Genomic DNA, 27,912 nt, shown 5'->3' with positions numbered 1-27,912 from the left:
AACGTAACGTCATAGCCATATGTTGTCACATACGTCTATCATACGTCATTTGATTTGAAATTTCGAATTTCAACGAATGAATTGTTGTTATGGCCGATGTTTTTGTGATGTGCTAAAAATTGTTTTCTTTATTATTGGTTCGTTAAAAAACTTCTCAAATATGGATCCTTTAACGCCAAATAAAATACAGAGACTGATGCATTTAGCCGAAGATGCATCTTTCAATATACGCAGGCAACAAGAATTGTTTAGGCTTCCAACGGAAGTGAAACCGTGAGTAACTCTTAGCTTATAATTAATATCATGCTTGTAAATGAAGTAATGATTTATGGTAGAGCTAATTTCCTGTGTACATTTTGGCCGGGTCTTGTGGAGTGAAAAGAGTTCAACTGATTTAGCTCGACTATATCTTTGGTTTCATGGTTTGCATATTGCAGCAAAAATGCATGTTAATGCAAGAAAATTCCCAAACGTCACGGTCAATCGGTTCAATGGCTCCCTGACTCCACTAAAAGGGCTTGGACTTTTTAATGGACGGGTGGTTCCTAAGGTGCCTAAGGTTCCTTGTATTTCTGACGATTTCATGTAGTTATTCTCTGTTAGGCATTTTATAGAGAACCTAATGATAACTGATTCATGTGAACCAGTGTTGCTGAACTTCAGGGAAGATGGACAAGTGTTAAAATATTGTATATTACTAAACTTACATAATTTAAGATCTACTATATACTCCTATATTTCTATCAGCTGTGTTGTAAATGGTTGTACTTGGTAGGGTCATTGCGTCAGTTCACCATCCAGGGCCTGTATCCGTCCACTTGGCATAGTTGCTACAGAATTGCTTATAATACGTTAAGTGGACGGAAACAGGCACAGGACAGTAAACTGACACAATGACCTTTTAAAGTATTTTGACTGTATATTTATTTTTCATTACCAGCCTTGGACATCACATAGCAGCCTTGTACAGTCAGGAATCTGGTGCCTGTGAGTCTTCATCTGGTCTTTTAGATTTAGACCAAATACAAGGTAAAATTATAAATTTCATTGTGGGATATGCCTTAAGTTTAACATAAATATACCTCATAATTATGTTTGTAAATTTATTCGATTAAGATCTTGCTATAGCTTGCACTGGAACACACCCCAAGTAAGTAAGTGGGAAGTAGCCTTCCCACTGTCTGTCTATCCGTTATTATCTTGGTGTGTGTTCCAGTTAGCACAAGAAAATAAAATAAGCATCCTTTTAAATGTAAGCCCTTAAAACAATGTGTTAATCTTATTCTGATTTCAGGTTTTGGTGAGTCTGAGGCTGGATCCATAGGCAAATCTGTAAGTCAAAAAAGCATGTTATTTTGGTCATACATGTATATAAAACTACAAGAAAAATACATTTTAGGGACCCTTTGTGGAATACAGGATTCTCTTTCTTTATAAAAGCTATTTTGGCCTATACTATTGTTGTATGTCTATGTGACATTCACTCACCTGTGTGAAATCTTAATGGGGTTATCTAGACACTGTGTGTTACAGCTGGCCACAGACTTACATGTTTAAAACACAACATAGCATTTTCACCAGAGTTGTGTGGATGCATAACAATGGATAGATGTGTTTGTCATGAACCAATAGAAACACCTCATTTACCTAGATCCTTGCACAGCGCAGCTCCACTAGAGAGTGGAAACAGCTCAGCTCACAACGCATCCTCACACCTCCCGCTCAGCTACTCTTTGCCTCAACTTACAGTAAAAACTTGCACATAAAACACATAGCCTTATGGTAGCCGCTGAGGACCAGTATATAAAAAGTTCCTCATGTTTCAGACTGGCTTCTTCCCCGGTGAGATGACTGGCCGCTCCACCGGTGCAGAAGAGAACTTTCCCAATGTACCCAAGGGACTTTCACAAACATTCAACTTAGATTGTATTAGTAAGCAATTAGACGATCAATCCAATGAAGTCAATCAGATTATGCGACATTCTATTGCTACGAATTTTTCTCTTCATTCCAAGGTGAGATATTTCCATTTTTTTAAATGTTTGTTACAAAATAATAAAAGAGAACAGTTTGAAATCCAATCCAATCAAAAGATATTATCATGCTTAAAACGGTGTAAATTTACCCAATTTATCAGCTCAACTGTATAAAAGAGTACAAGTACATGCTACGAATGACCATAGCACAGTGTAAAAACTAACAGTGGTCCGACGCCTTTGACTTATTCCGAGCTACTAACAATGGCGATGACGGCGATGTATGCAGCTCGGGTGCGCGCGACGTCCTCTCCCTGTCGCACCTTGTCGAATGACTGTATAAACTGTGACCATAGCTACACTTTGTATTAGAATTACGTTTTAGTGGCACACCTTTAACAAATTTTATGAGTGGTTCCATGGTCACTCGGTGTCGTTCTTTGTGTGTGCCGCTGTGTTTCAGTCCCAAAACTACCAACTTTTACCTACAACTTACAAACTGCTAAAGGTGACCGTAGAATTGCTTTCGGGAAAGCATGTATCGTGTACGTATCTGGATCTACTTCTCAGACCTTTTTACAATAAATAAATAACATTCTGTTTATTTTTCTTTTGTGCCAAGGCTTTCCAGGCAGCTTTGTGCTTGCCTTCTATGTAAATATTTTCTTTTATTTTCAGAATCTAACAGCAAGTGAAGCATCCTTTGTAGCTAAGTACGCCCCTATCCCGGTGCTACAGACTCGTACCATCATACCTTCGTCGTAAGTCTCTGCTTAAAAACTAGTAATAATCGGATTCGAGCCAGAAAACATCTACATATTTATTGTAAAAGAATGCAAGTCAAGTCTAAGTAATGTGCTTCCGAGTTTGACAGAGAAAGAAGATGGCGCTGCGCTGTACGGCGCCATGTTTTGTGGAACTTATTTGAATTGCTAGACCCAAATTTTTCATTACGTACATTACGGCATAATGTACGGAGCTGTACAACGCCATCTACATTAGCTGGTTTTTGGTTAAGTTGGTTATTTCTAAAACATACAGAAGGACAGGTGTTTGTATTCGAAAAACGATTTGTCTTAGACTTTTAAGACCTTACACATCTAATACAATCTTTGAATCTTTGGAGTCAGTTATGGCCTTGCCTTTGGACAGTCTGCTTCCATAACTGCATTGAGGAACTATTTATACGCAAAACATTTATATTTTAACGTTTACTATCCAGTTGCTCATAAATATCTTAATATACACTTGCAGGATCGACATGTCTGTAGACTCTATTGGGGGCTACTTCAGGGACAGATGCCCTGAGTTTAGCAAGGTCCTTGGCCATTCGGATAGCCCTAACCGATCTAGCATGCAGCCTAGCTTAACTGAAGGTAAGTTTTTATTTTACGCATTTTAAAACTTTGGTGTCATAAATTTAATGTGAAGATTTTTCATCATTCTTACCTATGCGATCTAGTATGATAAAATAATCTCTTTATTTTTAAATTAAAAATGATAATACTTTTTTTGGACTAATGTTTTTCTTTGTTTATATTTTTTACACCTACTTTTTTAGTTTCACATTACGAAACACCGGAGTCTCTTCAACACTTGCCCAGCAAACTCGACCCATCCTTAGATAGTGTCCCAGTTCGTCAACCCAGAATCATGAACGAGGCAGACGAATTAGAAAAGCAAGCTGTCAAACAACAAGAACAAATCAACCACATACTCATGAACCCATTCACTAGCCACACAGATTACAGACTAAACACAGAGGGTGATGGTTCACAGAATATTGACCCATTCAAAAAGCCTGTGCTGTCTACGCCTAAACCGGAACCTCAGAAACTAAAGGTGGCTACGGGTGCTAGTAATGAGTATTTAGTTAAAGCAGTTACACGGTCCTCTATTAAACCGGCCACGGGAGATGAGAGCTCCGTTGTGGATAGCTCGCTTAGTCTTTCCAAAATTGCCGAGTTTTTGGGTAAGTTTTTCGTTCTTTCTTTCAGGTTCAAACAATCTTTAACCACATATCGTACTCTAGCATACTGCTACCGAAAAGCGTTGTCCCTTACCCTATAGAGGTTTCTTATGTGAGTTGCTGAGCGTAATTTAGGTATTTGCTTTGAGCCGATTTTTCTTCGAGTCGGGAGTCTCAATTCAAGCAATTTTCTTATTTTAATTAGTTACTATGTCCTTTTTAAACAGATCTTGCGTCGAGCCCGAACACGATGGAATTTTCGTTTTAAAATATTACAATTTTCAGGTAATCATTCCGTCATCAACGTCTCCGACATAATCGACAAATACTGTAAAAAGGATATCACCAAGCCTCTGCTAGAAGCAAATAAAATACCAAAGCAAGAACTACCCGTTACCTATTTGAAAGACACTCGAAACATCGATTCTGCCAACAGCGCAGGCAGCGTCAATACAGTGATTGCCATGAAAAACCAGGAGAACAGAGTCATTCCTGAAGTGTTAATTACGAGGGATTCACTAACTAAAACCGCACAGGGTGAAAAGGAAAGTATTAAGAGCGAGAACACTAGGTCTAAATCCCCTTCGTCTAGAACCCGCTCGACTTTGAGTACGGTGCAAGAGAATTATGCTGCGGAGAGTCCCGTGCGGATAAGTACAGGTGAGATATATATGGGTTGATTCAATTTATAAATATTAAATGTTAAAATTGGTATACTCATATAAAGTGGAAGCCTCTGCTCGTTGTGTTATGTTATTCTGCTAAAGTTATTAGAAGTTATCTATCTACCTTTCTCTTAAGTACTTATTTATCTACCTATATCTTCTTAGCTTACGGTTTTAATGTTTAAGTTTTATTTAGTAGATTCAGGTGGTAAAGGTGCGCTTGTCTACAAGAGTTAGTTAACTTAATATATGTGGTTCAAAAATAGCAGCTTCAATAGTTGGCATATTTATGTAAAACCCTAATGAAATATTCATACATCACTAGAGATGCAAAAGATAGTTGTTTGGTCGGATACGGGATACCGGATATTCGACCTGATCATCGGCCGAAATTTCGGTATCTGGCCGCCGAATATTCGGCCGGCGGAACTATACCTACATTTCGGTTTTCCAGGTGCGCATTGTGTAGATTTTGACCTGTTACGTAGTAAACGTTTGTGCGGACTCATATCTAGGTTCGAATTCCAAATGAGTGCGCATGCAAGTGAGTGGAATGTTTAAATTGTTTTTATAAAATAATAAACGAGTACGATTATGACCGTGACTGTTTCTTATTCCAATCTTGTTTACTCCGAACTCAAGCAATGTTACTATCCGGTTTCTGCCGGATAGTAGGCCACTATCCGGTATCCGCCCGGATGTTAAAATAATGGCCGTTTAGGCCGGATACCGGATAGTAACCGAATATCCGGTGCATCTCTATACATAACACAAGGCTATGCCTACTCGTGCAGCATCGCCATCTAATGAAACTACTTTTGCAGGCACAAAATTAAATATGCTATGACAATGAGAGTCATCGGCTTACATATTACATGTATGTTTTTTTATGTGAATGGTACTTCTATCATAAATTCAACCTGTATTTGTTACTTGCACTGGTATAAAATGGTTGCACTTTTCAGGCGAGGTTAAACCTACACATGTCCCCTCCCCAAACAGCCCCAACTTTGAGTATAAAGAGTTAGATAAGTCGGTAGATTGGCGGGAAGTCATGCAACAGAAGTGTAGGCGGCAGTCCAGCTTGGCTAATCAAGGTTTGTGGGCGCTTTGGCACAAGCGGTGAGGGTGTTATCTGTGTGACAAAAAAATTAACAAACTCCATTCTGCATTTTGGAAACATCATTCATAACCAAACGACCAGAGCATCCATTCATAACACTTAAGATAGATCTACCCTAAGGCTTTTTTCCTGATGATTTTTCTTGAATTATATTTTATCTTAATAAATATGTTTTTAATTAATGGAAATTTACCAATTCCCTACTTTGCTTCCAGCTGTCTCAAAAACCATTTTGGTTTCTTTCTGCGTAATGAAATGAAACATTTTTTATTTCGATTTATTTGTGTTTATTTCTACTACACCTTTCTTCATTGAAGTTATCTCATTGAGTTTGCGACGGAAAGTTTAGAGATTAAGATCATCTTTCTCTTAGAAATGTTTGTGCCTATCGAATCATCGGCTTTTTCAATGTTTACTAACAGTGCCAAACATACACATTCACTAACAAGTGTTGTCCTCTCATGTGTTTGTGGCCTTTTAACACATTCATTTTAATACAGGGTTTAACTATTCGAAAAACTATGATTTAGTTGGTTTTCAAATATCAATACGTATTGTTAGAAGTTGTTTTCAATTAAAACCAAAAATCATTGTTTTATTGAATACGAAAATAACCAATTAAACATTTTACCAATTGAAAAATAACAAACTAAAGCTTATAAAAAATAACACACTTAATTACAGAATATCTGATGGTTATTTGCTTGTTTCAGGGCCATGGATCGAAATAAAACCAACGCCTGTTAAAGGATTTGTGGGTACGATATTTGTAGCAGTAGTAGTGTAGAGTGAATTGCAAAAAAAATGTACATAGTTAAGCACCTTAATTAGTCTAAAGTTAATTGATTCCATTGTGTTACCCACAGTTAAGCCATTTCTATTTAAGTTAGATGCATGAAAGTGTGTTAGCGTAGGTGTACTTTCGTTTGGTCTAAATATACCTTTCGCCAAATTTCACTTCCCAACAAACTTATCGCAATAGTTTCATTTCCCAAAGGAACTTTTAGCAAAGTTACACTTCGCATATAATTTATTTGGTCAAATTATCATTTGGCATGATTTTACTTTGTCAAATGTTATTAGGACAAAACTTATTTAGCAACCGTTTTACATAACACTCTTTTAAGGCAGGTCGGTGTAGGTACGACGACGAGCGAAGCGAGGAGGAGTGTTAGGTAAAACCGCGACCTTACAGCGCGCGAGCCGAGCGAGCGAAGCGAGCATTCCGCGGCAGCGGCAGCGAAGCGCCAGAATCGACTTTTTTATAATAATACAATTTTACACGTCCCAGCTCCCTTTAAGAACATCAATCTTTGGTCGCGTCTAACTCGGCCATTTTAAATTTTAGAGAGTTTATTAAGAAAAAAGTGATTTATTCTAACTGTTTTGAAACCCCTATGTTTTTTTCATTTTCTCCAAAAAAAATCTAAGTCCCAGAAACGGCCCCCCTTTGGTACAGTCTGACCGAATCAGTAGATTTGTCCATTATTTCTGAGAAAAAATATCCCCAAGTTTTTGGTGCATTTGTATGAAATTTTGGGGACACTTTTTTTTCTCGTATTAACGCCATGCAATATTTTGAGACATGTAAGTTATGCTTAAAAATGATATAATTATACATTTGACTAAATAATACTTGGTAAAATGAAACTTGTCCAAGTAATTATTTGCTAAACAATAACTTGCCAAAAAAGACTATTGCTAACTGAAAAATTGCGATAAGTTGTTTTGCCAAACATTTTTTTGGGAAATGATAATTTGGGAAACATAGTTTGGGATGTGATACTTTGGGAAACGTTTTTGGCCCATTCGTTAGTAAACCGTTAGCGTATGCTATTTAATTTAATCTTATTTAAAGCTGCAACACGACTGACTGATGACAGAATTGTTCTCCCAGAAGGGGGTTCGTGGGGTATTTGACTTTGGTACGGTCGTATAGAGGGCGGTCTCGTGACCTCAAGAAAATTCCGACTTTTGGTCTACCGCTTCCGGTCAGAAAAATTTTCAACGGCCTGGCGTAACGGTGAAACCTAGGTGGGGGGTGCTCGACCAAATGTCATAGAGGGACCCTGGCAGTTTTTGACGCCGCCATTTTTTTTTCAAAATGGCCAACTTTTTTTTTTAATTTTTTCAAGTTTGTCCTAGCGCGCTGAAATTTTGGTCACGGAATCTCGGGGTCCTCTAGATTCGTATGGGAAAAAAAAAATTCGAAAAAATCCAAGATGGCGGAAAAAATGGCCACTTTTATTTTGTATGGCAACTTTTAAACGGTGCGAGATAGGTGGGGGGTGCTCGACCGAATGTCATAGAGGACTCCGAGACAAAACAAACTCCATTTAAAAATTTTCAAACGGGCCGACTTTTTTTTTTTTTTTCAAGTTGGTCCGAGCGCGCTGAGATTTGGCATTCGGCGAGCTAGGGGGCCCAAGATTACCATGTGAAAAAAAAATTTTGGAAAAATCCAAAATGGCGGCGGACACGGGCAAAATTCAAATTTCCAAGTAGGTTAAGCGAGCCCGAAGGGCGAGCTTCAGGCCGGGAGGCCGAAGGCCCGGAGCTTCACCCCGAATGTCCAAGCGTGCCCCACCCCCAGTAATTTTGGGCGAGGCCGAAGGCCGAGCTGCGGGAATGACCAACAAAGCAAAATCCTATACAAAAAGTGTGTTAAGCGAGCCCGAAGGGCGAGCTTCATGCCGGGAGGCCGAAGGCCGACCCCGGCGGAGGGCCGAAGGCCCGGAGCCGCCATCGCGACTCCCAAAACGCGAGGCCGAAGGCCGAGCTGCGTGAATGCAGTCAACTGTCTTGATAAGCGAAGCCGGCGGGCCGAAGGCCCGACGGCGAAGCGTCGAGGCTCGCGAAGGCCGAAGGCCGAGCTCCGCGTAGGGCCGAAGGCCCGAAGCGTCACACGAGAGGGGGAAGTTGGAGCTTAAACACGACCCAATAGGAAAAGTGTCTTAGACAAGCGAAACGGCGGGCCGTAGGCCGAAGGCCGTAGGCCCGACGTGAGCTTGTCAAGACACTTTTACTATTGGGTCGTGTTTAAGCTCCAACTTCCCGCTTAAGCCCCGAAGCAAAACCAACCCTCCCAAGTGTTTTAATAAGCGAAGCGGCGGGCCGAAGGCCCGACGCTGAGCTTCGAAACCCAGCGAAGGCCGAAGGCCGAACTCCGCGTAGGGCCGAAGGCCCGGAGCGTCCCTTTAGATTTCCCATGCACGCGAGGCCGAAGGCCGAGCTGCGGGAATGATGTGCTCGCACGCGGATCTTTCCGTCCTAACAAAAGTAGAAATTCATTTCTCTTTCCCTTTGGAAAACAAAACTACGGCACCAACAACAGCACAAACAACAGCACCAACAACAACAACACATAAACAATAGCCCAAACAACAGTACCAACAACAAACAACGAGGAGACCGCGGGGCCCTCGGGCCCCGCGCACAGGGCAAATACTAGTTATATACTTATATGTGTACGAATTAAGTACAATATATGACAATTTACATAGTTATTTTGGTTTACTAACGAATGGGCCAAAAACGTTTCCCAAAGTATCACATCCCAAACTATGTTTCCCAAATTATCATTTCCCAAAAAAATGTTTGGCAAAACAACTTATCGCAATTATTCAGTTAGCAATAGTCTTTTTTGGCAAGTTATTGTTTAGCAAATAACTACTTGGACAAGTTTCATTTTACCAAGTATTATTTAGTCAAATGTATCATTATCATTAAGCTGTAAGTTATACATGTCCCAAAATATTGCATGGCGTTAATACGAGAAAAAAGGTGTCCCCAAAATTTCATACAAATGCACCAAAAACTTGGGGATATTTTTTCTCAGTGAGAGTGGAGAAAGCTACTGATTCTGAGTAGAAATATTATATAAATTCAAAATTCTAACTGAACAAAATTAGGTTCAAATTTAAATCGAGATGCCGGTCAGACTGTACCAAAGGGGGGCCGTTTCTGGGACTTAGATTTTTTTTGAGAATATGAAAAAAACAGGGGTTTTAAAAACAGAATAATTTACAAGATTTTGATGAAATAATCACTTTTTTCTTAATAAACTATCTAAAATTGCCGAGTTAGACGCGACCAAAGATTGATGTTTTTAAAGGGAGCTGGGACTTGTAAAAATTTATTATTATAAAAAAAGTCGGTTCTGGCGCTTCGCCGGCCGCTGCCGCGGCACGCTCGCTTCGCTCGCTTGGCTCGCGCGCTGTAAGGTCGCAGTTGTACCTAACACTCCTCCTCGCTTCCCTCGTCGTCGTACCTGCCTTAAAAGAGTGTTATGTAAAACTCTCGATCTCCGCCATTTTCAATTTTAGAAAAAAGGATTCCAAGTAAAAGTAGCCTATTTTGACGTGTTCTATGCGTTACAATCATTTAAAATATAAAATGTCATAATGACACCACTCTCGATGAAAAATTTCCAAGTCCCAGCTCCTTTTAAAAACTTCAATCTTTGGAGGCGTCTAACTCGGCCATTTTTTATTTTAGAGAAAAGTTTTTTCAATAAAAGGTGCTTATTTTGACGTGATCTACACATTACAATCATTTAAAAATAGTGTCATAGTGACACCACTTTGTCAAAAAAAAGGCCCCCCTTTGCTACAGTCCAACCAAAACGTTTGCTAAATAAGTTTTTGTCCTAATAACATTTGACAAAGTAAAATCATGCCAAATGATAATTTGACCAAATAAATTATATGCGAAGTGTAACTTTGCTAAAGCTTCCTTTGGGAAATGAAACTATTGCGATAAGTTTGTTGGGAAGTGAAATTTGGCAAAAGGTATTTGGCCTAAACGAAAGTACACCGTTAATTTTCGTAACACAAATGAATCAATTAAGTTAAGACTAATCACAGCTTCTTAACTGCGCTTAATTAAGTACATTTTTTTTCAATTCGTACCCATTCCGTACATTGATTTCACCATTCTTCGTCATTCCTTAGCTTGTATAAAAAAGCGTTTGCGTTTGTAAGTGTCAATTGGATGACAAAAAAACAATAATTACTTTGTCAATTTTAGGTGTTAATTGCCCCGCATCAATTTTCATAACAACTAAATCGGACAGCTGGCTGACTGCCACATTCAAATACGAAGACACCGACACCACGAGGCCCCTGCGTCTTGAGATGCCCCGTCAGCCATTACTTCTGTCTCCAGGCAAAACCGAACAATTAACTCTAAACATCACATCGAATGCCGAACTATCGACTGACATACCGTTCATAATTATTGTCAAAGATACCTCTATAGACAGCGAACAAGAACAAAAAGGAACTTTGTCAGTGGATTTCAAAATGCCTGAAGTGCAAGCTATATCAACTTTCGGACCTAATAAAGTTGTATTTTCGCCGACTCAAGAACGAACACTTTTGGCAACTACATTGGTGTTGCTCAGCGATTCACCGGTCGATTTACAATTATCATTGTCGTTGGTCGACGGAAATAATGTGTTTTCACTGAGAAATGTCCAAGAGATTAAAATTAGTGAGGTTAATAAGATGCTGGGGGCGGCGGAGGAGAAACATGCTTTGGCGAAACTGAAGAAAGCCAGCTCTGCTGTCCAACTATGCCGGTTGACGAAAGGAAACGCTATTAGAGTGACTGTTGTTTTTGAAGCTCCTTCTTTTACTAAACAAGGTAAGTATTTGTTAGATGTTACTACATTTTACGCATTAGCGGGATGAGCCCTTAACTAGAGTCACACACTACACATCTTTTTCGCTATCTGGACAATATGTATATGGCACTCTAGTTAATAATGTAAAACATGGAAGATATTTCGATTAGTTGAAATTACCCCGCAGTCGATATTGTCCCCTGCACACTAACATAGTTAAGTTGATTATTATTCTACTTATTTGTATTGTAGGTAACGAATTGGAGAAGTATCAAGGCGCAGTGGTCGTCAACCTTATCGGTGTCCAGGCTTCGGTCAAAACGGTGGAGCTGACCGCCTCCGTGGGGGTCGCTACGCTCCGCCTCAACACGCCAGACAAGCCGTGCTTCACAAAGGGTAACTATAAATACTTACAAATCATTTATTGAATAAAGTATTGTACAGTGGTAGCTCTTAAAGACCGAGAATTCTTACTTACGCCTGTTTCAATAATTCATTTCTCTATGATTATTCGTTCCTCGTTCCATTCGTTCACCAAAAGTTTATTAACACTTCTGCTCACAAATATTGGAATACTTACGCCCTTATTCATAAACGCAACGCGCTACAAAGCTAATAATCGCTTGTCTTTATCTGTCATTTTGACTTATGTATTTGTAAGAAAGGGATAAAACATAATTTAACTAAATCAAGCCCGTAAAGTTTTATGAATAAGGGGGTTAGCCCTCACTTCTTACCTCGCTAAGTTTCCAAAATGCTTTTTCAAGTATGTCACTGCCAAGTTGGTGAAACTTAGCTTAGTCCTCGACCTCAGTATGAAAAAGGCGACTTTCCATTGCGTTAGCGGTTTATGTCATGCTCGCTTAAAAGTCTTTGCTTACGGTGGCGTCGTTGATCGGTTCGCCACTTTCCCGAATGAAGGTTGAGGGAGGCGATGGCTGAGATACGCGTCATACTCGTGAACGGGTGCTGTTTGTGGAGACTGGTCTGTTTAAGCTAACACAAGCTATTATACTTAGTAACTTTATTTTTATTAATTAATTACAGTGAGACGCCTCATTTTGCTCTCGTATGTTTCTTTTCTCTTAATGAATGTATTAATTATACAGGATATTTACTCTTGGAGACCCTATACATCTCTAAGGATAACTTGATAAACTATATAATCTTATAGTTCTGACACCTAGAGACATTTACACCTCTAAATATTATAGATTTTTTTTTGTGTTTTGTATCTGTATTTTGTATGTAATTCGACATTAAGAGACCATATACATCTCTTAGTAATTGTAATACGTTAGATTGAATTGTTAGTTTTATTTTATAAAATTGTTGATGTTATTATTTTTGCTTGTATGTAAATTCAATGTTGACGTGTAAAAGTGCCCTTGTGGCCTATTTGCTGAATAAATGTTGATGTTTGATGTATTACCGACCTTTTAAATGGTGAAGGCACTATTACGAATACTTACACAATTTTCGTCTTAAAAAATCTACCTCCCGATTCCTATTTCGTCGGGTGACAAGCAAAAGTCACTAAGTACCACCATAGTGAACCATATTAGTACTAAAAGAAGGTCGATTTTTGTTTAATTTAATTTTTTTTTAGTAATTAGCTTGTCACCTGACGATTTTATCTCAAACAGTCTATTTAAACCACTGTCGACTTTCTTATAAAGAAATCAATTGCTTTTCCTTCCAGAACCAAAAACATTAACCTTAGTAAACGTCGGCTCCCTGCGAGGAACATGGAACCTCAGGCTTATGATTGAAGACAGCAGGATGTTTGTGTTCTCCGCGAAGAACGTGGAACTAGCTCCCGGGGAAGCGAAGGGGATCACTGTGTCTTATAAAGGGCCGGAGGATGTCGTCTATAAAGCGTAAGTTGTGATTTAAATTATTTAAACAATATTATAGTTCGTTTTTTAGCATATTAGATTAAAGGTAAACAATCTTGACGTGTCTTTTTATTGAAAAACACTTTTGAAAAATAAGTCACGGCAAATGTGTAACAATTATGAATCATATACGATTATTTACATTCTTTTCATATTTATTTATTTTCTTTGATATATATTTTTTCTTTTCTTTAGATAAGTAATAGTAAAAAGCGTTTTTCAATTGACTCGTCAAGATCGCATAGTCTTTTTCTAATGCTATAAAAAAACGAACTATAGGAGCAAGTCCTACACAGATTGGTCTAGTTCTAAATTACAAATGAGTTAAACATATCTTAATTTGAACGCCACTCTAGTCACTCTACCAAAGTTTGTACGCTTAGGTACATCAATACGTCGGTTAGAGCAATTAGAATCAAACTACATACATAGTATTGAACTATGCGGATCTTGAACCAGACCCGACATATCTTCGGTTCAATTGATATCTCGATTGTAGACCCTAGTGGAGTGCAGTTTAGGTGTATTTTTTTAATTTTCACATTATAAGTTTATTGTTCTCAAACGTCAATCCTTAAGTCTAATAACCACATGATTTACCAATAGAACCATTCCATTCCACAGAATGTTAACGTTCGTAGAAACTTTCTCCGGAGCCAAAACAGCCATAGAAATACAGGGTGGCACAGAAAAGTTCCCCATCAAAACCAGCAACCTCATCCTATCGTGGGTCCGAAGCGGCCGAAAGGAAATATGCCTCAAAAATTTCTCCGACAAGAAAGTTTTGGTTCGCTGTGATATAGTCGGTGATGCGTATACAATAGACGTGCCCGGTGTGGACGCGAGGGGGACTAGTTGTATAATAAGCTTCAATCCCAACGAATGTCGGCAGTTGCCGATAGTGTACGCACCGACGACGCACTTGCCAAATGCAGCGACGTTGTTTATAAAGATGGATAAGAATAATGATCACGTTAAGAAGGTAAGCAGTCATGTAACGCATTTTGTTTGCCTGTCATTTCACTTGTATTGGTTGAAAAAGTCAAACTAATTATTACTTCTCATCTTAACGGTTTTCCGGTTTCATGTTGAAGGGCTACTAACATGATTAAAATACTTTAATGTCATATTGTAAATTTAAATTTTGATAGAATAGGTTATTTATTTTTCTTGTTAACCCTTTTACTATTTAGTCAATAGTTAGAAATAGCTAAGCGGGTATGGTGTTCAGACTGCCCTACACACGCTCTTATTCTTTCAACACATGTGGAATGGTTTTTGTCATTTTAAACAGTTCGCCCGCCTAGTCATTTTTAGGAACTTATAAAAAAACACGTTAGCATTTATAATTCCGCCTTTATTACAGATAAAGCTTTACGGATGTGCAAGCGGTGACTCGTTGCGATGGGTCGGTCTGGCCACTTACGGGGAGACCGCGCTCGTGCGGGCTGTAGCTCGCTCCTCCATAGATCTCAAGTTGACCAACAAGTCTCCCATGCCGGCTTTCGTTTGCGCCAGGGTCAATTTCAACCGTGAGTAACATAGACAACTATACGGATGTGCAAGCGGTGACTCGTTGCGATGGGTCGGTCTGGCCACATACGGCGCGACCGCGCTTGTGCGGGCTGTAGCTCGCTCCTCCATAGATCTCATAAACTTGAGCGTTTACAAAATGTTTGCATCAAGTATATATTTGGCCTCCGTAAATATGATCACGTCTCCAACTTTCGCTCCCAGCTCGAGTGGTTACCGATCCGCCGACGCAGAGATGTGCATGTCGTGTCGTTGCTGTTCAATATACTCTTCAACCCCCGTTCCCCATCTTACCTAACGGAAAGATTTAACTATCTGGCTGAAGGAAGTGATCACCGTTTACGATCTAGCTGTAATCTCACGCTTACTATTCCGCCTAATAAGACGCGAACATATGCAAATTCTTTTACGGTGCGCGCTGTGAAGTTGTGGAACGAGTTGCCCCTGTCGCTCAGGCGGTCCCAGTCTGTGGCGTCACTCAAGGCTAATCTGAAGAAGCTTTGGCTTTCCAATCAGCGTGATCTGGTTAAGTACTAAACCTTTATTTCTACTTTAAACTTGTATATATATATATATATATATATATATATATATATATATATATATATATATTGTATTGTATGTATGTATGCTAGTATGTATTTTATGTATTTTTATTCTATAATATTATTTATGTATTTTATGAGTTGACAATACGTTAGTTTACTTTTTCTAAATATTACTGTACATCCCGTAAGTTTGTCTATCTGACCTGACTGGAGTTTTCCTCTCATCTAATCGAAGGTTAGCTGGAAGAGATCCCTTATAGGGATAAGTTCGCCTTTGTACTTCCATTACTGTAATTTATTTTTGTAAACCTGTGTTGTGTACAATAAAGTGATTACTACTACTACTACTACTACTATCTCAAGTTGACCAACAAGTCCCCCATGCCGGCCTTTGTCTGCACCAGGGTCAATTTTAATTGTGAGTAATGTAGACAACTTTACGGATGTGCAAGCGGTGACTCGTTGCGATGGGTCGGTCTGGCCACTTACGGGGAGACCGCGCTCGTGCGGGCTGTAGCTCGCTCCTCCATAGATCTCAAGTTGACCAACAAGTCCCCCATGCCGGCCTTTGTCTGCGCCAGGGTCAATTTTAATTGTGAGTAATGTAAACAACTACACCAGTGTGCAAAGAGTCTGTGAACTTCAATTTATCATTATCATAGAAAGAATAAACGAAAATGCGTAATGTAGGGTTAAATAACACACAATAACATAGTGCAACAAGAAGCCATGTAAAGGAATTCTTTTATTATTACAGATAAATAGGGTCACGGTATGATTGTTAACCTTTTACTAGGCTAAGGGATATATATAATTCCCACATACGGCACTTCAAACATGTTTTCTATTTTTGATGAGTAAGAATGACATTCAATTGTCATTTTTGAATTGACAGCCTGGTTAAGGGTTAAAAGACTTAAAAGTAAAATTTTAGGATACCTTAGGAGGACATTTTTTATTAACCTTTTGACCACATAGACGGCAATTGACGTCACACATAGGGGTATTTCACTAGAAAAGCTGGCCAAAATGATTTATGTACATTTGTATCAGGAGTTCTATTGTGTGAATCCAAATATGCTATTTTAATTTATTTTATACAACTTTTATACATTTGCCGGTTGGTGTAGTGTTGTATCGTTTATATACCGGTCAATAGCAGAATAAAACATTCTTCAAGTTTTAATTATTTGATAAACAGCTACTATCTGATCAATCAGACGACCCTTCATCACTTTCACCTGTTGAATCTGATGATAAGTCATCTGACATCGCGTTTGCGTCTATGTTTGGGCCAAGCATCATGTCCCTAGCAGCAAGGCTAAATGGTTTCGCTGATTTTAGAGGCTTAGGCCTAATGCTGCTCAAAAACGGATCCGACGTAAGTAGCAGCCGATTTAAGACGTCCAAATTGCACTGCTCTGTCGAGAACTTCCTTGAAAAGCTCTTCCTAAATTCTCGGAAGTGCTTATTTCTGGCCTCGGCTGCCTCTTCGGACAAATTTCCTATAGGGAGAAGGGCATGTTTCATTACAACAGGACCATGCAGTAAAATTTTGTGCACGGTTGGGGTCATTGGCTTCCAAGGATACAATTGGACATAGAGCTTGGCCGTGTCGTCGCAATCTATTTTTTGACCACTCGATATTACTTCGAGAATTGTAGCAAACTTCTGTATCAAGTTTAAATCGATCTCCGTGATGTTGGAAGAAATCTCTGCATTTGAAAAAAATGTGGCAGAACTAGTAATTTTATTCATAACTGCATCAAGTTTTTGTAGAAATTGGGGTTCGTTACAGTTTTTCATCATACGAAAAATGTATTATCTGGTCACTACTCTCACGCCAGAAGGACCTGCCATGATAAATTAGAAAATTATTTTTCCCGACCGCAAAAAGAAACTTTGTTTGGTAATATCCCTCAGTGTAAAAATTCTCGTAATTCGTTAATGGGCACTTCTGGGCACCCTAATTTGAAATAAAATTGCTAGAGAATTAAATGTCCTGTCGAATAGAACTACAAATTTAGCCCAATATAGCCCAATAGAACAACTTTCGGCCTTTTGAGTTCAAGTCAAATTCGTAAATTCATAGTGCAAGAGAGTACTTACTGAAATTTGATATTAAATGTATATAACCCTTAGTAAGAAAATAATAATAAACAAATTAAATTAAGCATACCTGGTGAATCCATTTCCCGAACAGACATTTTAAAATATTATATCACCTTATTTGTTGTCTAAACAACGCATAACAATTGTAATATTTATTATCGAATTTCCGCTTTCGTAGATGTGTTTTAGTAAGAGCGGTTAAATGACACCGATTTGACAAATACCCACCACACGCAGCGAAAAATAAATATTGTTCTAGTATCTATGAATTATATGACCAAGGAGTTCGGCTACCCTTTTCCCGGGATTCTACGTTTTGATACATTCTACTAATGGCCAGCTTTTTAGTGAAATACCCCTATGTGCGTCAACGCAAAATCGTGACAACGACGCTAAAGACGGCATTTGACGTCGATCGTTTTTTGATAAAAATCTACTGAAAAACATCCCACTTCTAGGTTGGCATTGTTTATTCACCAAACTAAATTTTACCCCCGTGGCGTCAGTGGCACGGCAAATGGATGCGCCGTTTGGCGTTCAAAAGGTTAAGGTTGACGAAATATAAAGTGAGCCGGTCTCTCTAACAAGATCGGCTCACTTTATATTTCGTCAAGTTTACTATCGTTAAAAAGTATTAAAAAGGAATTTGATGCCTGTTTCATTCAGAAAAAGGTGCAAGGCAAGGCCAAGACTAAATTTAGCGACTGGGCTACACCGGATATTCACGAGAAAAGACGCCGGCTCTACGACTTATATGATTTAAAGGCAACTGATAAAAGACCGGAATTTCTGGAGTACGTCAAGAATTATTCTAAATGTTTTAAGATGTTGTGTGTCGCCGCTAAAGTCGATTATTTGTCGAAAAAGATCCTAAATTCCAGCGATAAAGTCAAAACTGTATGGCAAGTTATCAGAAATGAAACTGGAAAACGTAAACTGAAGGATCCGCACTACAACCTACGAATTGCTGACACTTTAGTAAGTTCCGACCGTGAAGTGGCAGATCATTTTGAGCGGTTTTTCTCGAATATTCCGGTAGAAACAACAAGATCCCTTAATTCATCGCCAGACGTCGCTGAAGAAATTTTGAAGACAAATGTGGCAGAATTAAGTACAGAAATCTTCAAATTTTCGTATGTCTCTCCGAATATAGTTCTTAAGACTTTTAGGTCTTTAAATTTAAAGAAAACAGAAGATCTTTGGGGCCTGTCTGTCAAAGTATTAGATTCCATTATTGAGTCAATTACACCATACTTAGCTGAGATTTTCAACAGATGCATTGATGCTGGAAGTTTTCCAGATATTATGAAACATAGCAAAATTATCCCTCTGTTTAAATCAGGAACAAGAACAGATCCCACGAACTTTAGACCGATTTCAATACTACCGGCATTAAGCAAAGTGTTCGAGAAACTTATTCTGAATCAACTATTGTCACATTTCAACAGAAACAAACTGCTTGATAGCAATCAATTTGGTTTCACCAAAGGTCGATCAACTACTGACGCCGGTGCGGTACTTCTAAAACACATCTTTGATGCCTGGGAAAAAGCTCAAGATGCTGTTGGAATTTTCTGTGATCTGTCAAAGGCATTTGATTGCGTTGATCACGAAAATTTAAAGAGAAAATTAAGCCGCTATGGGATAAAAGCTAGTGCCCTTGACCTGGTCTCATCGTACCTTTCGGATAGAACTCAGCGAGTAGTTATTAATGGAACTCAATCGGCGGGGTCCCCGGTAGCCCTCGGAGTGCCTCAAGGTTCAATTCTTGGTCCCTTCCTGTTTTTGGTATACATTACTGACTTACCAAAAGTTGTGCAAGATAGACATGATATAGTGTTATTTGCAGATGACACTTCCCTTATATTTAAAGTGGACAGAAAGGAAAATAGCTTCGAGAGCATTAATGACGCGCTATCTACCATAGTAAACTGGTTTACGGCAAAAAAATTGCTTTTGAACGCCAAGAAAACCAAATGCATCAAGTTTACGCTACCTAACGTCAAGCAGGTAAATAACAGCAAGATTAAAATAAAAGGTGATACGCTGGAATTTGAGGATCGAACTGTTTTCCTGGGAGTCACTCTAGACTCCAAACTGCAATGGCATGCACATATAGGCACTCTAGCCGGAAAACTTAGTTCAGCAGCCTATGCAGTGAGGAGAATCAAACAGCTAACAAACGTAGAGACGGCCAGGCTGGTATACTTTAGTTACTTCCATAGTGTTATGTCTTATGGAATTCTGTTGTGGGGAAAAGCGGCAGATATTCAGACAATATTTGTGCTGCAAAAACGAGCTGTACGTTCCATCTATGGACTGGGCGCTCGAGTATCCCTAAGAGAGAAATTCAAAGAAGTTAACATTCTTACCGTTGCATCTCAATACATACTAGAGAATATTATGTATGTTCGGAAAAACATCCACGAATTCAAAGTTAACAGTGATATCCATAACTACATATAACACTAGAAACAAACATAAACTTGCTGTGCCCGCCCACCGTCTCCGTAAGGTTAGTACGTCTTTCGTCGGGAACTGTACACGTTTTTATAACAAAGTCCCCACTGATGTAGTGAATTTACCACTTCACAAATTTAAGTCGCACATTAAGCGCTCCTTGTTAAGTAAAGCGTACTACACTGTAAATGATTTTATAAACGATAGAGATGCCTTTAAGCAGGTAGCTTGATTTCATTAGTATAATAAGAGCTAAATAAATATTGTTTTTTTTTTTACATTGTGAATTAAATATGCTAGTGTCCAGTAGAATTGACACATGAGACAATGATGTTCTCGCTTGATTAAATTGTTTAATTTAATTTTAGTTTGGACACTTGGAGACCTTATACATCTCTAAGTATTTATTTATTTATTTTATTTTTATTTTTGTTTGTACATACCTATATTTTTAATGTTTCTGACCTTTACATCTCTAAGTCAACTTAGGCTAGTAATTATGTGAAGCTATACTGTTTTTTTATGTAACATACGAGCACAAAATGCCGTGTCTTACAGCTACATGTTATTACTATTTTAATATTATTATAGGCTGGTAGCTTGAACATGTCATGCTCGCTTAAAAGTCTTTGCTTACGGTGGCGTCGTTGATCGGTTCGCCACTTTCCCGAATGAAGGTTGAGGGAGGCGATGGCTGAGATACGCGTCATACTCGTGAACGGGTGCTGTTTGTGGAGACTGGTCTGTTTAAGCTAACACAAGCTATTATACTTAGTAACTTTATTTTTATTAATTAATTACAGTGAGACGCCTCATTCTGCTCTCGTATGTTTCTTTTCTCTTAATGAATGTATTAATTATACAGGATATTGACTCTTGGAGACCCTATACATCTCTAAGGATAACTTGATAAACTATATAATCTTATAGTTCTGACACGTAGAGACATTTACACCTCTAAATATTATAGATTTTTTTTTGTGTTTTGTATCTGTATTTTTTATGGAATTCTCTTAGTAATTGTAATACGTTAGATTGAATTTTATAAAATTGTTGATGTTATTATTTTTGCTTGAATGTAAATTCAATGATGACGTGTAAAAGTGCCCTTGTGGCCTATTTGCTGAATAAATGTTGATGTTTGATGTTATTTTTATCAGTGCAATACATGTCCCTGGGGGGTTCGTCCCGCCTGGTGGGCGCGCGGCACGTGGTGCGCGGTCGCGGCGCGCACACGCTGTCGCTGCGCGTGGAGTGGGCGCGCGTGGAGCGCCGGGCGCTCGAGGCGCGCGCGCCCACGCTCGCCACGCTCACCGCGCTCACCGGGCCCGAGCTCACCCGCCACCGGATACTCAGGTCACTACTTCAACATTGCTACAATACACCTCTCCACTGACAGATCTGATGAATTTCCAAACTCGTGGTATGCCCTACCGAGACGCTCTAGTATGCGTCCCGACATAGGTATCCTAAAACCGAGTGGATTACACTTCGCTTTTTTAAAATGAAAATCCTATAGTAAAGTTCATCTATATTTTAACCCCTTCCTGTTACTATAATTATGTTGTTTTTATTACAACATCACATAATATTTCACTGCAAGAAGCAACCGGATACTTAAATATCCTAACAATTGAAAAAACTCAGTTATCGTAACGGAATAATTATGAAATTTTCAATTTACATGGCACCTTTATTTGTATTAATAATGCATTGTGATACAAATGTGCTACGTTGGTCCGAGGCGATATAATAATAAGAAAGTCGATGTGTATAATGACCATTGCACGCGTGTTTCATACGACGTTTTTGTAATTATATTGATCTTACTTAGAAGCTGAAGTAATGTTTCCCAATACAGAATACTCAGAGACGAGAACACCGGCGAACTGGACACCTCCCTGCTGCCGGACAACCTGAAGATGCTGGTCGGACCATTCGAAGGCGAAGAAGTGGACATGGATGCCGTGCTCACGGATTTCGAGGAAACAAAGGTAGGAGGCATTACATGAGCGTTTCTTTTATTTTTTGCCATTTTTATATATTGTGACCTTTTTTGCCACTTTTGTATAAATAACACAAAAGTGGCAAAAAAGGTTACTCAGAATCACGAGCTGCTTCGATCCTAGTGGGATAAAAAATGTCCCAGAGTTTTCTCCTATTGTGTTACCATTTCCCCATATACTTTGTATGGCGGTAACAAAAAGGAAAGTTTGAAAAATGTATGGAAATTTTAGGACACTTTTTTTCTCCTATAAGGATGAAAAGGGGTCGCGATCCTGACTAGAAATAACACAAAAGTGACAAAAAAGGTCACAATATATGAAAATGGCAATAAATAAAAGAAACGCTTACATAATAATGACAGACGGAATTAGCGGACAACTTAACCCTTTGAATGCCACGCCTATCGTGTACGGTCATCGTGAGCCTTGTCGTAATGCACGAAGGGTGATATTGGGCTGTAGCCGCGCGTCAGTTGACGCCTTTTGTCAAGGGGCCTTCGAAGAGGTAAAAACGATGCCTTGCTCAGACTGCCAGAAAACCAAAATGGTAATCATTGGATAGCATATAATAGGCATAGATAAACGCAGAGGACGTAGTTGTCCACCATGCGGTCTTTACAAGTTACCGGTTGACGGTTTAGGCCCACTTGCACCATCCCACTAACCCAAGGTTAACCTGGAGTTACCATGGTTACCAGTACAATTTGACGCTGGGTTAATGGTTTAACCACTTTACTCCGGGTTAGTGGGATGGTGCAAGTGTTGCTTAGAAACCACCTTACAGCAGCGATCTAGTCTCGTACCGTCTTAATCTCGACTTTTACGAGCGCCCCACAGACGGTTTCCTGCCAGTAAATGTACTAAAACCCGAAAGTTTATGGTAAAATAAAACATTTATGAACTATTGACTATACCATATCATTCACAAATAATCAATCTAAGCAAATAATCCCTCGTACAAAAAAGGTCACGTCAACAACAATCGTAATAAGAATAAAATACTCGACTATTGCTTAGAAATACAGTTGAACGTGCCAGCAGTTGGAAAAAAGCATCTTTTAAGCAACGCAATCCTAAAAAAGCAGAGTATTCGAATACCATCCAATACTTACGAATGTTATATGTTTTCCTCAGGTATCGCTGGTTGATTTGATTGGAGGCCTGCAGGAGCTGAAGGCGCAGATAGACTTGCCCGTCGACCTCTCCGAGGAAACTATCATCATAGCCGACGACACGGTGTTAGAACACCATACTCTTTTCGAATAAATTAGCATCTGAGAATGTTTCTTGTCGAACGCGATGAAACGCTTGACTAATATGCGACTGGTTCGCATTCTCGTACTTTTACAAATGAGCAAACATTAGTAAAAAATGGTCTAGCCTTTATCCAGTATTTTCGTAAAATATCGACTTCCATCCGCGTTTCTTCAGAACTAAACGGATGACTGGAAAAGTTGTATTAATTTTTATGTAAGTATATAATTTATTACGAATTCAACCTTGTTATTTAGGAAATAAAAGACATATCCTGAATAAGCAGGTGATAATGAATTGTTTGATTACTTGGACTGTGATAACTGAACACAACCTTATTATTATGATAATAAGAGCGGGTGTACATCATTTAGAACTGATTACTCCTCGCCCGCTTAGCGGCGTGGAATATTTGTCCCCGCCGAGCACAGATGGGAATAGTTGCATTCGCATCCCATCTGGACCCGTCTCATGTATGGCCGTGATCGCGTAGAGCGGGGACAAATGGTTTTCCCGCTTAGGTACTTTTGATCTTGGATGTAAACTAGCTTGCTCACCATGCTAGAGGAGCTAAAGTATATTATAGGTTACATACCGTTTAGTTTTTCTTTTTGCAAAAATAACTGCAGGTTATTAAAGGTCATTCTACAAAAATATTCCCCTGGCCGTACCTATTCGCAAATTTCCAGATGCCGGTTTATTAGCATCTCATTTTTGGTCACTGTGTAACCCGTGCCAAGTACCATCTACAACCATAACGGCTGAGCGAAATCTGGGAATTTGTGAGTAGGTATAGCCAGGGGAATGAGACTGCTGCAGAATGACCAAAATCCGTCCTCTCAAATCGGCGTTTTGCTCAAAGAATGTTTTTTAGTTCTATGAACTTGATAATTATAGAATAGCTATCTGTAGCATGGATCACAATTTTGATTTAGGTATAAGGTTTTGTATTGTTTAGGATATACATATGTACTTTTAAATGAAGCAATAAAAAACTATTTTCAATTCTTTATCATTTATTATTTTCTTAACCATTTATATTTATTCCAATCGTTTTCCTATTTTTTTTAAATCATTGTATCTAAGAGATTCCGACTGTCAATCGTAGTTATCCGTTAGAAATGATCTTTTAAAAATATTGCCTAAACTTATAAAACTAAAATGCATTTCCACTTATAATGTAGTCATTAAACACCGCAAAATGATAAACTATATATACAGGACTAAAGACGGTTCATACAATTCAAATGGTTACTTTTTGCTACTAACGTGACAATCCTTTACAGTAAACCCCTTATTGGGATATGAGAGAGAAGTGGGAGGTAAGATGAAAGAATTCGAATGCAAACAAACTATACTTTGGGTATTTCGAAACGAGAAATCGTTGGTCCTTCAGTGAGGGGTTTATCGTAAGGGGCCGTGGCAACAGTTACATCAAGTTTGGTGTATATCATGATTATATCACTTACGCAACAAAAATATCATTCTAACGCGCTTCCTCGCACATTCCTCGCCACTCGTCCCTCGCCTCGCACGCACGCACCGTCTCACGCACACTCACACATTCTCGCACACGCTCTCGCACGCACACAATCATCGCATTTGGCAGTTTATCATCGTCTATTTACGTATAACATGTCGATATTCACATGAAACTCTGACGACTATTACAAAATAATGCTGCGTTAAAAAATAACATCTCACGACAGTCAACTAAACGGCGTACGTCTAATATATATTTATATCGGAGATAAAATGGGAATATCAACATCGTACAAAACGTGGATTCCACGAGAGACGCCTACATGCCGTACGTCTACATACGAAAACTTTCTTATTAAAATGGAAGTACTTACACATTTTTAGGTTACGATACAACTAATTTGGGTCAAAAATGGCTGACGAGTCGATTAGTACAGTGCTTTCACGATACTATTTATCTTTAATTGCAATCTACATACTAAGTCGTAAAACAGAAGACTTAACGAGGAGCGATCGACTTGCAAATCATACCAATACATACTAGGAATCGTCTTAAAGCAAGTTTCAGAAATGTACATCTAAAATAATCCCCGGGTGACATGTTAACTTCCTGCGGATTAATGCGTATATTATATACATTACACACTCACACGTTTTTTACATAGGAATTAAAGGTACTAAACTAAAAAATAAACCAGTCGCTTAGTGAGCTATATAAGTTTGTAAGATCGCCAACGATACACACTGGCCTAGAGCGGCGGCCGACACGCTGTGAGCGGTGAGGCTCCGCCTGTTGTTCTAAAATATACTTCTTAACGAGGAAACACGGCTCTCTGCCATCACCCGAGAGAGTCACGGCAGAAATCGTATTATTTAAGAGATCAATATGGCTTTAAAACGTGCGGCTTGCATTACAGGACAATGTAAATACATCGCATTATTTACTGCCACATCTAACTTATAAATAGTGTCGTATATAAATCGTCAATTCGTCGCGATTCGAGGTAACGATATTACGATACCCGGAACTAGCCCACCATTACACTTTCAAAATTAATTAGGCAATATACATTAATTTTATGAGAAATACCCTTTCGGAGCATAGGAGATATCGTTGCAAACTCAAATGTTTGAAAAAATAATTCATCACTATTTATATAAATTCTGACTTTGATTAATCAATAAAATATTATCACAGTAATTATTGAAATAAAAATAAATTTAAAGTATGTTGCAAATCAAAATAATCAAATATGTCTTCTATAGTCAAATTGTTTTCAATATTTGTTTGGTGTTATAGGTTTCACACGTCCATATTCGTAGTTACTATTATATTAGCCACTACGTCATTATATTTATTTTAACAAAAATCAGTCAGTGCAAGGTAATGTCATTTGGAATAGGCGCTGACGGTTCTAGTGAAAAATAAATGTTACACGTCTGCATTGAAACACCGTTCTCTTAGCGTATGCACTCGTCACGATGCTTCTATTTGAAGACATCGATTGGTAGATTCTATCGCTCAGTAACAATTCGTCATATCATTTAACAAACCCGTCGTCACGCAGATACATCTTGAGGGACAAGATATAGGATGCCTTTAAAAACACAGCTAGTTAGCCGTTTCTGCTCGATTGGAGCAAAATTGTACACGAGAATCGATACGTTATAGATAGGTATGCTTAATATTATACTTGTCGGATAAAGATGTATCTGCGTGGAGCGTACACGCGTGTTTGTAAGTCACATTGCAAGCAAAGTCTCTTTATATCTAATTTCCTAAACCTGAGCGATAGAAGCAGTTGCTTGATGTCTCGTTGAGTAAGTTTTCTATGTTGAGCTAATTTAGCGGACGCCTAACCACGGGCATAGTCTACGGACGGGCTCGTGAGCTTGTACATACGAATTCCACTCGCGTAAAGTGGCGGTTCCGCATCCGGAACTTTGAATTCATTTATTTTTACTCAAGTTATTTGCCTGTTTTATCTGTTACTACCTCTACGTTCGACCGAGATAACTCTGCAACGATATCAAAATAGCATAGACTATAATTTCATAGAAGTTTGACGTTTGCGTTATCAACATCGCTGTAGATTTGTCTCGGTCTAACTTTATATTTTTTTTATATCTTTTGTCGAAAAGACTTTAGTAAATATCTCGACTTTCGAAATTGAGGGGCGTCTGTCTTTTTGTTTTTACTTTTCTCAGTTTCCTGTCGGAAACGTTTCGGGTCGAAAATATTATTTTCAAAAAACGCTTTTGGAGAACGGCGCGATAATCCGAGGACATCAAGGTCAGCGTCATCGTCGAGTAGACTTCGGACATGTACTCTCGACTAAAAACCAACAGGTACCAAATAGGAGGAGTAAAAAGGAACGAACGAAGGTATCGTCGTAGGGCGTTGTAATAGTCTGGGCCGGCCCTCACCCGGGCAGCGGGCGGCGGCGGCGGCGTGGCTCGGCTCGCACGCGGCCCTAGGGCGCGCGGTAGAGCAGGTAGGCGGTGAGCGCGGGCGGCAGCGCGAGGCGGCCGGCGGCGGCGCGCAGGCGCGGCCGGCCCACGCGCTGCCGGATCACGCGCCGGCACAGCTCCATCAGCGGCAGCGGCTCCGCTGGAACCGGACACGCACGATTAGTGAACGATGAATAACAGGAAAACTAGAAAACCACTGAAACGGGGATTGACAGACTTAAAATCGCCGCTAAGTAGCTCTAGTGGGACCCCCTACGTCGAAATACGGATCACCCTATATGTATTAATTGCAAACGTAAACGGCACCTTTCCTAGATGCCACCGCTTATAAAGAGCTGGAAGCCTTTCCGCTGTGACCGAACTTTTTCCACTGAATATGAAAAGAATAAGGTCGGGCTCGATACTTCTACTGATGAAAGTGTAAATAAATTACTAAAAATCCTACACTATCCAACTCTTTGTTTACAGTTGCATCTAAGGGCGGTATTCCCACTAACCAATATCTTTGTCCAATGTGTATTGCGTATCACATTTTGCTTTCGGCGTTCAAACGCCAAACAGCGCATCCATTTGCCGTAAAATTTAGTTTTGTGAATAAATAATGCCAACCTAAAAGTGGGGTATTTTTCAGTAGATTTTCATCAAAAAACGATCGATGTCAAATGCCGTCTTTGGCGTCGTTGTCACGATTTTGCGTTGACGTCAATTGCCGTCTGTGGCGTTCAAAGGGTTAATGAGAGAGCGAGAGGCTCTGACATTAAACAGGTAGAATACCATCCTAAAACATG

General features: G+C 39.1%; 2 protein-coding genes across 4 annotated transcripts in view; one reads left to right on the top strand and one right to left on the bottom strand.

The window, feature by feature from the left end:
- The first annotated feature begins 102 nt into the window (after window positions 1–102).
- Window positions 103–24,178, top strand: LOC134797649 (uncharacterized). Its single transcript, XM_063769990.1, has 18 exons — window positions 103–273; window positions 941–1,029; window positions 1,295–1,332; window positions 1,827–2,015; window positions 2,655–2,737; window positions 3,231–3,352; window positions 3,538–3,948; window positions 4,231–4,605; window positions 5,576–5,707; window positions 6,447–6,491; window positions 10,762–11,379; window positions 11,612–11,755; window positions 13,062–13,239; window positions 13,882–14,239; window positions 14,624–14,789; window positions 21,071–21,266; window positions 21,772–21,904; window positions 23,051–24,178. Exons 1-18 carry the CDS (start codon window positions 161–163, stop codon window positions 23,180–23,182), a joined length of 3,522 nt encoding a protein of 1,173 aa, XP_063626060.1. The 5' UTR covers window positions 103–160; the 3' UTR covers window positions 23,183–24,178.
- The window catches only part of LOC134797648 (protein gustavus), a 79,444-nt gene continuing 75,700 nt past the window's right edge, over window positions 24,169–27,912 (bottom strand). For all 3 annotated transcript variants that reach the window (XM_063769989.1, XM_063769986.1, XM_063769988.1), the window contains one exon: window positions 24,169–27,263. In XM_063769989.1, the coding sequence (XP_063626059.1) occupies window positions 27,127–27,263 (137 nt within the window). In that variant the 3' untranslated portion in view covers window positions 24,169–27,126. The remainder of the gene's footprint in view (window positions 27,264–27,912) is intronic.

This window comes from Cydia splendana, chromosome 15, assembly GCF_910591565.1.
Source record: "Cydia splendana chromosome 15, ilCydSple1.2, whole genome shotgun sequence".
In the NCBI taxonomy this organism is placed as follows: Eukaryota; Metazoa; Arthropoda; class Insecta; order Lepidoptera; family Tortricidae; genus Cydia; species Cydia splendana.
The sequence above is the reverse complement of the archived record's forward strand: the minus strand, read 5'-3'. Positions and strand labels throughout refer to the sequence as shown.

Coding starts and splice junctions, on each gene's coding strand:
- LOC134797649 (XM_063769990.1), top strand. CDS start 161: ATGGATCCTTTAACGCCAAATAAAATACAGAGACTGATGCATTTAGCC. Junction 14,790..21,070: donor CGCCAGGGTCAATTTCAACC/GTGAGTAACATA, acceptor TATTTTTATCAG/TGCAATACATGTCCCTGGGG. Junction 21,267..21,771: donor ACCCGCCACCGGATACTCAG/GTCACTACTTCA, acceptor TTCCCAATACAG/AATACTCAGAGACGAGAACA.